The 11,717-nt window shown below is 33.1% G+C and overlaps 1 protein-coding gene across 1 annotated transcript in view; it reads right to left on the reverse strand.

The window, feature by feature from the left end:
* The window catches only part of LOC110033351 (glyceraldehyde-3-phosphate dehydrogenase A, chloroplastic), a 25,417-nt gene extending 14,691 nt beyond the window's left edge, over window positions 1-10,726 (reverse strand). The window contains exons 1-3 of the mRNA XM_020737285.1: window positions 10,429-10,726; window positions 10,235-10,354; window positions 8,292-8,847 (exon numbers count right to left, since the gene is read on the reverse strand). Of these exons, the coding sequence (XP_020592944.1) occupies window positions 8,292-8,847; window positions 10,235-10,354; window positions 10,429-10,470 (718 nt within the window). The 5' untranslated portion in view covers window positions 10,471-10,726. The remainder of the gene's footprint in view (window positions 1-8,291; window positions 8,848-10,234; window positions 10,355-10,428) is intronic.
* Window positions 10,727-11,717: the final 991 nt, after the last annotated feature.

Genomic DNA, 11,717 nt, shown 5'->3' on the forward strand with positions numbered 1-11,717 from the left:
CGCTCTTCCCACCATTTTTTTGCTTGTGCAGACGCATCGCCTCGTCCCGCCGTCCGCTTGTCGTTGACCTGGTTGTCCGGAGTAAGTGGGTTCCTCGGTAAGAGCCTTTGGGGACGGCCCCCAAAGGTTCCATTTCCAAACGAGGCGTCTCATCGTTCCTCTAGGTTATTGCTACCCGGAGGACCTCAAATTGTTCAGTCATTTTGGGCGTGCAGGCTCTGGATTTGCTCGTGAACATCTAATTTTATAGTATCGTTATTGGGTTTCATGCGCACTATCTCTCTTTGGGAAGTTTCTCCTTCGTAGTCTTTTCCACTTCTCGTCTATGATATGCTCCAGGCTCACCGCACCACCTTCCAAGACGTTGGATCCTAACTTGTCTTTATTGTGAGAAGACCCTGTGAGTCGGAATCAAAAGAGACAAGAGAAAGAAAGAGAGAGAAAAAGAGATCACGGTAATTTCCTCCAAAGGGAGCCAGAGAGAATTCTTTTATTCCACAAGAGAACGCCAATTTAAATGGGTCAAATTAGTACAATTAAATAAGGTGGAAACCGTTATGGTAACCGCCCTTAATGAATTTAATGTGTATAATTTGAATTAATGACCCTCATAATGTTGACAAAAATAACGGTTTACAATGACTTAACAGTTTAAGTAAACATTGTCAGTCGGCGGGTTACCGATCGTGTTGGTTGGTAGGCTGAAACACGCCTATACCGAGAGGAGGTAATTAGTTGGTCCAAATATAGTCAGTCTACTTGACAAGAGGTCTGACCAATTAGTTCTGCAAGACTTATTGTTTTGTTCAGTCAGTCGACTGATGGGTCAACTTATTTCATTGAGAGTTGTGGCCCACTTGCTATTTGGCTCAATTCTTAGAAGACTTATGTGTCGTCCGTTTAGTCAGTTTGTCACCTCAGCCGAATATTTCCTTAAGGAGGATCTTGTTGCTGCCTATGTGGAGTATCCGACGAGACTCCATGCCGGAATGATTTGTGTCTTACCCTTGGCAGATATTGTCGTTACCGAGTATGGAACCATCATTGGAGCTTTGACCTATCCTGAGTTTAGAGACGCGGCTTCTCATGTTTGGCGTTGAATTGTTGGTCGATTGCCTACTCCAAAGGGAAGCTTCGTATTCTCGGGTGTTTGTTATCTTTGAGATTTGCGCCGGTAGTTTGGATGTACACAACACAAACTAAAAAACCAAGACAAATATGAGAATAAACCATATGCCATAATAAAATAATTGATCACATTATAAATAAAACTAATCGAAATAAAAACAACAAAGATGTGAGGAACAAATAGCAAAAACTAAGACATTGGGAAAACAAAAAAGTAACTTAAAAGATGAAGAAAAATAATGAAAAAACATGACTATTCGCCTCATCTATAAATGAAGAAAACACCCAAAAACTTAAATAAATAAAAGTTGTGGATAATGGATTAAAAATATATAGCTTAAAGATAAGTCACACATATATGGCAATTTAGACAACAACAAACTAAACATAAATATTTTGACAAATTGCCAAAGATGCGAAGGAGCCTTCCTGAGACGTGTTATTCACCAAAACAAAGAACTAAAGCACTCCAAGCATTTCTTTGTAAATGAATGTGTAAAGTGTTCAGTGGTGATATTGCCAAAAGACTCTACTGCCTCAATAAGTACACTTGAAAACTTATAATTATTTCAAGGACTGATTTGCCTAAGCACCAACCAAAAGTTATATGAGAGCGATTGTCTACCATGTAAAATCTGAAAGGCTACAGCTCTAGCAGATACTAAAGGTATGCAATACGGAAAGGATGAGATCTCACATTTGTTTGAATACACTTAAAAAGAATAAAAGATTTGTTTCTTATAGCCATAGATTAGGTGAAGAAAAACAGAGATGGGTAGCAAAATATTTCACAGGAATCTTTCTTGGAAGACTAACCCTCCTAAGAAATCATAATTTTAAGTTACAGCTAAAAATAAGAATGAAGGATAGGAGCACATTTATCCATAATCAATTGCAATATTGTTAAATTATAACCAGATAAAAAAGAATAACTCGCTTCGGCAGTTAAAACTAAGATAATATCAGATCAAAGTGGGTATATAGCATTTATTCCAAAAAGCATCTCAATTTTATTATTGAAACTAAAGCTCAATTTATGTATAAATAGGTAGATGGACTATGCCAAGGATGATATATTTGGGAAGATTCCATAATCTTTAAAAAAAAGGACACCTCCAATTGTATGCCATTACATCTAGAAATTATGGCATTAACGCAATCTTATGAATTAAGAAATAAAAATATGAATGAACAGTCCGTGCCCATGTGGCTAATTGAAATTCAAGAAAGTTGAACTGCTACAAAATGAGGAGAATTGGATCACTAAACTTTAATGATTTTGGCAATAAGATGGGCATGAGTCAAACACATAAACTAGTATGCTAATAATGGGTCTAGATATGTAGATGAATGATTCAAAACTCCATGGTTTATGAGATCTCAAATCGATGCCATATATTAAGTCAGCATCTAACAATATTTATAGCATAATCACTGATTTTGGCTTTTTAAGAAACTAGATTCAAGTGTTAATTCAGGCTAAAATTATTATACACATTTTGATTTTCCATTTTACAAGATTATGGTCGTAATAATGAAAATTCATCCCTAAATAGCTTGATGTTGAAGGTCTACAAAACAAACCTCGTCTTCAATGCTGAAATTTTATGGTTATATGTAGCAGGGTAAAATGCCCGTCTCTGCATAGAAATGTAGTAATCTCTCTCTCTCTCTCTCTCTCTCTCTCTCTCTCTCTCTCTCTCTCTCTCTCATGTGAAAAAACATAGTTCTTAGTAAATGCAAAAATATAATAAGGAAAATCCTTTACCTCACCAAATATCTTTCAAGCAGTCACCAAAAAAAATCCTAATAAAAATAAAAAAAAAAACATGCACATTCAAATAAATCACATCATCATTTAACAAAATCTATAAAATGGATAATCAAGCATTCTTTCCATTCCGCTAATGATACACTGAAATACCCATATGCATCAATTAGCCATGGAATAAAAAGAATCCAGTTTATTGGTTTTATTTGTCAATTAATACTGAGAACATGCATTTGAAGTTGATGCTTAAAACATACGTTTTAACAAATACATGCTGGCATATTCAACGAATGAAAATATATATTCACTATTTCTTAGAAGAAGAACTTTGACAGATGTGGAGTCTATATTCTCTCAAACCACATCGATCTTAAAGTCTTAAATATGTTTTTATTTTGATTTTTTACAACTAGTGGCTGTCAAACGCAAGATCTTATTTACATCTAATGCTTTATACCTATCATTAGGTGTGCAAATTCACCTGATGGGTTGGATTCAACTTTAATTTTATGTTGACCCAACTTAAATTCAACTAGTTTATTACATAGGTCAAAATATTTGACCCAAACATGCAGTAACTCGTTTAACTCATTTATTATATAAATCATGCCTTTTTTTTATCAATACAACCCAACTAACTTGAATGACCCGTTCATACATGTAAAATGTGATGTTATGTATGGTGCTTTTATTATACCTTTTGTGCTAGTTCTATACTCTTTGTTTATTTTTTTTGTATATGCGTGGTATACAAGAACTAATCTAGCACTTGGAAGAAATTGAGCTAAGAATGGACTTAGAGTGTGGGTGAGGAGTTTCTAGCCAAGAACCCGAGAGCACGATACTATGGCGCCAGAAACTAGCACTCCAGCCTCCAGCAATGCTAGTCCCAACATTAGAGCCACGACCCTACCTCATTAGCACCTCGGCGTTGCTCACCAACATAGAGTGGTTACGAAAATCAAATGACAGTTTGGATAACTTGAGAGATAAAATCAAACAAATTATAGTGACAAAGAAGCCTTTTGGAAGCCTGAAAATGACTTAGAGTGTAGGTGAGTGTGACTTTATATTGTGTTAAGAGAATTAAGAGGAATTTAATGGGGGGAGCGTATTGTAAGAGAGTTGGCTTGAGCGAAAAAGGTTACAATCTGGGTTTCTCTTTCCTTTACTTTTGTAAATTTTGTCTTTCTATCAATGAATTCTCCTATATTTTCTCCATAAATGCTTAAGAAATAAATTTTCATGCTTCTTTGACTTGGTATTTTGAAGTTTTTCTTTAGTTCACATGAAAACTTGGAAAAATTGTGTCATGTTGATGTGTTAACATTTAATATTTAATATACTTTCTTGTTGGCACTAAAAAATATTTAAAATAACTTGTGATCTAGGACTATCAGAAGAAGACTAAAAAGAGCAATTGAGTTAGCCCATAATTTCTTAATAGAAAAGAAATGTTACCATTAGGAGATCGCAATCACATAGGAGTTATGAGAAAATCATGGGAGTCTTTATAGGATTAAAAGGACTTAATCATGACATATACTCCAATGCTTTTATGTTTGGAAAGAGAGTAAGAAATAATTGTCAGTGGTTGTCAACATTAATTAGAAGAATTTAGTGGATGAACAAAAAGTTTTCACATAATCCAACTCAAAGAAATTTTTTTTCAATCTACAACAACAAAAACAACAAGTCTTTATCCCACTAAACGGGGTCAACTACATAAATCCTTTTTCTCCATTGCATCCTATTGAATGCCACACTTTCATTTAATTCTAATAAATTAAGGTCATTTTTATACAAAAAGCCTAAGTCTTTCTAGGGCCACCCTTGCCTTTCTTAACATAAGTCGAATCAAAAGCATCTACTCTCCTGTACGGATCAAAAACATCTACTCTCAATCTAGTCAAAGCAAAAATATTTAGTTTTTTGCTTTCACATTATAAGACCTTTAGAAAACTTTTCAAAACCATCGACAGTTTTGAAATAAACTGAAAGTTTCAGACTAGTGATTAAACTAGTTTAAAAAGTAACAAAAGTTTCTCTTGGGATCGATAATTCATACTCAAAATCTGAATGCTATTTAATCGACATGTATACTTATAAGGTAACTTCATCACATCGCATATAAAATTTTTGGCACCGTCGTCAGAAAAACGATGTTAATATGTTTATTTAGAATAAATACAAGATAAGAATTTGAAGTTTAGGTTCAAAACAATAGTGTTATTTGTTGTTTATATTTTAACTAATTTCATAACTTTTTTTTTATTTTGTTTTTCTCATTTAAATCGGCTTCAATTTATTTTAAGAAAAAAAAAATAGAAAGTGTGTTATTTGTTGTGTGAAAATTGTGTTATCTTGTGTTTTTTAACGAGTTATGTTTTGTTAATTGTTAACTTAGGGTGCTAGTTAGCCTTGAGTGACATGTGTATAATTAAATTTGTTGAACTAGTGTAATTTAACTCTAAAATAGAGAAAACTACTGAAAATTTTTTGAAAAGTTACAATACTAAAAAGGAATTTAGAAAAAATGGTGAATCCTTAGGAATAAAAAGTTTAGTTTAGATCATTTAAAGGATTTTACCTACCCTATGGTAGATGAAATTTATTAGAGTATCAATAACTCTATCATTTAAGCTAATACTTTTGAAACAAAACAAGTTATAATTCTAATGGTTCAAAATACTCAATTTGAAGGTTCATTTATGAAAATCAAAACATACAAATAGCCAGCATTTTAGAATTGTGTGCAATATTTAGATATAACAGTGTCTTAGATGATGATAGTAGACTTAGGTTGTTCCCTTTTTCACTTAGAAATAAGACTAAGATATGACTCAATTCTTAAGCACCTGAGTCTATCATAACTTGGAACAATTTGGGACAAAAGTTAATTGCTAAAAAATTCTCCTTCCAAACAATCAAGCTTATGAATGACATAACATCCTTCATCCTAAACGATAATGAGAGATATATGAAGCTTGAAGGAGATTTAAAAATCTGCTTGGAAATGCCCACACTATATCCTACTTAATTGGTTGATTATAAAAATTTTTATAATGAGTTGGTAAAATCATTAAGGTCTATAATAGATGCTACAACAGAAGAAATTTCAATGTGAAAACCATTTGAGGAGGCCTATGCACTTATTGAAAAAATTGTTACTAAGAACTGTCAATGACCTTTTGAGAGAATAAACACTAGAAATATAAACAACATTCATGAACAAAATGCTTTATATATTTTGGCTACATTGGTAGCTGCAATATCTAAGAAATTAGACAACTTAAGCTTGAATTCAACACCAAAATCACTAATAATCAATGAGAATACACATGGAAAACTAGTTAATCTTAGTGTAATATTGTGAAGTCAATGAATGTCATAAATAATAGACCCAATAAGCCCTGTAAGAACACCTACAATCCTAGTTGGAAAAATAACCCGAACTTTAAGTGGAATAACTAAATGTAGGAAATCATCAATAGGATAACAACCAACAAAATTTCTTAGGCAATTTGAATAATCAGATAAATAATTTTACAAACTTGAAACCGACATACCCATCTGGATTCACATCTAGATCTCAATTTGAAGAAAATAAATTATCATTGGAAGAATTGGTCTTACAAATGAGAAATCAATTGCAATGTCAAGTTGCAGGCATAAGAATTATTGAAAATTAATTGAGACATTTAGCAATAGACCCCAAGGGATGTTACCAAATAACGCCGAAGTGAATCTAAAGGAAAAAAAGAAAAGAAGCAATTTAAAGCCATATGATTGATGCACTTAAATCCAAGATTTTGGATTGAAGTATGTCTTTTCATTCAACTTCACATAAAAAATTTATATCTAACTATTCTATAAAAGATTAAGAGAAGGTCCAGCTCACTGATGTTGAACTCTTAAATATTGTGGTAGTTGATGATGTGAAAATCAAGATGCATAATGAGACAATGTGGAAGCTTCACGATGTGCAACATATTCTTAGCTTTAAAAGAAACTTGATCTCATTTAGGCAACCAGGCTAAAAAGGTTACATCTCAGCCTTTAGTACTGATATTTGGAAGGTTGACCAAAGATGCTAAAGCGATAACATGTGGAAGCAAAAATGGTATCATATTCAAGATGCCAAACATTAGAATAATGAAGAAACAGTTAATTATACTGCTCGGAATTCTAAAGATGCAATAGAATTTTGAAAATTCAGTCAAGTGGAAGCTTCAAAAGTGCAGGTGAGCAATGTAGGATATATCACATTTTGGGATCAAATAGCAGCGAGATAACAAGGCAACAATGGCAATAAAGAATGAAAAATTACCCCTAAGGGACTAAGACATTACAAAGCCTTAGTCGACCTAAAATAGCATATCAAAATTCAATCTCAAAATGGGTGATTGCTAGCTGTCGAGTCTAATATCCTTCAACAACTTTGATCTTAAATCTTAGAGGTGACAGTTAGAAGTCATAGGCTTTCTCAAAAAGAAATAATCAAATAACAAAAAAAAAATAGTGACTGAGAAAAAGATCCAACATAAGACAATAGGAAATGTTCTAGTGATAGCAGCATTGTACAATATCCCACTGCCATTACCTCTAATTTCGTTTATAATGCCTAATATAAGAGGATTGATGTCTTATAATTTGGAGGATGCAACCAAGGTATTTCAAGAATCCAACTGAAACTTGAGTAGAAGATGCATCATTAAGAATCAATGCAAATGTAAATACAAAAGCATATACAACAGCTGCAAAAAATATTTGATTATAATAAGTGGATTCATCAAAGTAAAACACTAGAGAACCAATTTTTGAGAGAAAATATCTTGTTCAATTATTTGACTGAACAAGCAATCAACTTGTCATCTAACACAAATAACTCATTTTTTTTTTTTTCGAAATGATTCTAATATTGACTTTCAAAAGATGATGCCAGAGTTCTACATAATAATTTTTACTTAGCAATCATCATAATAACTGAGAATTTTGTGCCACTGCAAGAGTTATTAGATTTTGTCAAATTAGTTTTAATCACTTCTCAAGAGAAAGGAAACAAAAAAAACATATGTGAATTTCCCGTAGTCAAAATACTCTCTAGTCTACAGAAAGTCCTGTTTATTTCTTGATAATATGATAAGAAACAAAAACTAACAATAAGGGGATAAAAAAAATAAAAAATAAGATAGAAGTGATGAAGCTATAAAAGGAATAGCTCAGTAGAACTAAGGGAAGCGATTAAACTAGTGTTAAAATATGAGAACGGTAAGCTTCAGCACGGTTAAAGATATAAATGCCCCCTAATGGGATAGTTCTAGCTAGAGATAACGACACATTGTAAAATGTATCGCTCTAATATACAGTAAAGACATGAATTAAGCCATACCGAACTTCTGATCAAGGACCTTGACGAAAGGAGCGAGGCAATTAGTCGTGCAGGAGGCGTTGCTGATGATTGGCTCATCGGGGTTGTAAGCATCGGCATTGACTCCGACAACATAAGTGGGGATATCACCCTTTCCAGGAGCAGTGATCAGAACCTTCTTCGCACCAGCCTGGATGTGCTTACCTGCCCCCTCCCGGTCGACAAACACGCCGGTGCCCTCGATAACCAGATCGATGCCGAGATTCTTCCATGGCAGATTAGCAGGGTTGCGATCCGTGACGACCTGGATTATCTTTCCATCGACGGATATTGCACGATCTCCGGCAGGCTTAACGTCGGCGTCGAAGATGCCGAGGGTGGAGTCGTACTTGAGGAGGTGAGAGGCTTGCTTCACGCCGCCGGTATCGTTGATGGCCACTATATCTAGTGGGGAATCCTTCCTCCCGTGCCAGCATCGAAGGAAGTTGCGCCCGATGCGGCCGAAGCCATTGATGGCCACCTTCAGCTTCGCTTCCACCACTCCCTTATTCTGAACCCCAGCGGCTCTCTCCCCTGCCTAAAGTAATTTATATATTTTTTCTAAGATTTTTAAAGTAAAATTTATCATAAAATATTTGACTCAAATTCGGAGATATATTTTTCTTCAACGCTTGTTTGCTTATCTTTTCACTTTTAACTACTAAGGAATGTGTTGTTTAAAAATTAGGGGTAATTAAATACATACCACACAATTCTATGTATTTAATCAAAAGACCAAACCCCTAAAAAATCAAACAAGCCATTTACTTTAATAATTTGATACAAAGAACTTATTTTTAAAATATAAAAATTTTCATGAATTTGTAAAACATTTTCTAATAGATTTTATAAAAAAAATGATTATAAAAATTTTCAATTAGAAATTTACAAAATTATTGCAAAATACTATGGATTAATGTGACAATAATTATAACAAAAAAATTAATTACATTTCTAATTAATAAATAGTTAATGAATTACTTTATGCCTTTATAAGTTTATAAAAACACAATTAGATATGCATAAAACATAATTCTCTTGTTCTTAAATATAAAATTTAAACATTAATATTTGTTTGTATAACATTCAAATTCCAAATGTTTAAATTGCATAAAAAATATCATTAAAATTTTACTTTTAAAAAAGAAATACAACGTTTTTATGAATTTGCTTAGGCAATAAAACATTATATGTATGTGAATATAAATAGGGGCAATTGCATATTAGCACCTGAAAACATTGTTATTTGTAAATCTAGAACCCTCTTTCGTTCATTTTTTTTCATTTTCACGCTCAAATATCAAAATTCATGTCATATATTTCATTTTTTTATCAAATTCTCAATTATTTGATCGTGACATGTAAATACATCAATTCGGTTGTTCAAAAATTTCACATGAATGCTAGATTTTATAAATAAAAATGCTTTCGAAGATTATTTATGCAATAATCCCAAAAATTGAAGCATTTGATATATAAATTCCAACAAAATGAATTAGCCCATTTACATTATTATTCTTCCAATTTTCATATACAACATTTTTGTATCAATAGACATTCTTGTTCTTAGCAAAAGCGCCATTTGATATAAATTTGTTCTATGAAGAGAACAAAAAAAATAATTATAAAGAATAACAACCCATAATTCAAGGCTATCAACAACCCCAAAAGAAAGATGAGAGAAAAAAATATAAAATATATAGAGAACAAGCTAATTTATAGTATTTATAGGCTTAATATAACAGATGCAAACCGCTAACTACCTATTGTTTCATACTTCCCAATCATTAAATAAAAAGATGGGATTTTTATAGTTAAAGAGAAAATATTTCATCAAAATAGTTATTTTGTGATTAAAAATTCTATCAAAATATATCCATATAAAATTCAACAAAGATAGTAAATAAGAAGCGAGCGATTCTCACAGCAGCAGTCTTGAAGGCAATGACAGAGACGAAATCTTCAGATGAAAAAGCCCTCTTGGAGAAAGGCAGAGCCGCGGAGCCCCTTAACCCAGAGAACTCCGAGAACCCCTTGCTGTTCCCCTGTTCAATTATAACGGACATAGATTTTATGAGCCATAAGCGCAAGAGAGAAGGAGAAGGAGAGAGAGAGAGACCTGGAGAGAGGCATTGGCTACCAGGAGAGTAGCCGAAGCCATGAAGGGCCGGCGGAGGGAGAGGGAGGTAAGGACGAGAAAAGCGGGAGAGAAGTGACCTCAGAGATGAGAAAGGGAAGAAAGGGAGTGGAGTGAGAGATTGTGGTGATGGGAGTGCGCCATGGAGGGAGAGGAGGTGATAGAGTCGCTGCGCTTAGAAGAAAACGGATGAGATTTCGGATGAGCCTATCATTTCAACGTATGGCTCCCAACACTTCTCCATCGTAGTGGCTATTAACGGCTCACTGTGCTTGTTCTGTTGGGCTTGCTTATGCTTGGGCTTAAAGGCTAGATTTTCAGAACTATATATTTTATGAACTGTTTAGTAATGGTAGCTCCTCATTCTTGCAAGGGGGATAAGTCCCTCTTTTGTGTCTATTTTATGTCCATTTTTTGGGGGGAATTGGAATGCAAAATACATGGTTCTTATAAATTTGCAAATCCAATTCCTAAGTTTGAGTCTTTATTAACTTTGCACTCAATTCTTTCGTATTACATTAGCAACACTACTAAAACTAGTATTTTAAAACGAAGATACATATTTTCATTCTTAAGTTTTGAAGTAATTATGACACTTAAATGTTGTATGTGTAAGTATTAAATTTAAGATGTTGGAAATGTAAAAACATATGAGGTATGTAGGTGGATTCCTAAGAATTTTTTTATTTCGAAGTAGGGATCACTTCTCTTATAATTTATACCCTTCATTTATATTACCTTCTTATTCTATTGTACTTGATAGGTTACCAATAAATTTATATAATCATGTGTGAATCTCGGTGCATAGTGAATATGAGATCTTTTATATTCAAAATTCAGATCATCTAAGCTCTGATTTCAATAATTTATAGTTAAATTGAACATCTCGTCAATGTAAGCCTAATGATACTGAAAGTGAACCTAGTCTGAGTCAAACTAAGCTTAGATCAAACTCTTGAGGTGTATTTAAAGACTTGGTGCATTAATTAGAAAATCAAATAATTGTTAAATTTGACATGCTTAAACTCAGATCGAGCATCTCAAAAAGAGGAATCCAACAAGCTTATGATCATTTAATTCAGATATTATTAAGACACTTAAATACTAAAAAAATAACATGTGATCAAGGAAATCAATATGGACTATTTGATGGAGTGTTTTGAGATTTTGATTAAATTTATCAAAATGTCCCTATCATAAACTATAAATAGGCCCATATTCTTCACATAAAATTGGGGGTAGAGACTAGGGGAAGAAAAAGAGAAGATAGA

The sequence above is a fragment of the Phalaenopsis equestris genome, unplaced genomic scaffold (genome assembly GCF_001263595.1).
Source record: "Phalaenopsis equestris unplaced genomic scaffold, ASM126359v1 Scaffold001146, whole genome shotgun sequence".
NCBI classification, from domain to species: Eukaryota; Viridiplantae; Streptophyta; class Magnoliopsida; order Asparagales; family Orchidaceae; genus Phalaenopsis; species Phalaenopsis equestris.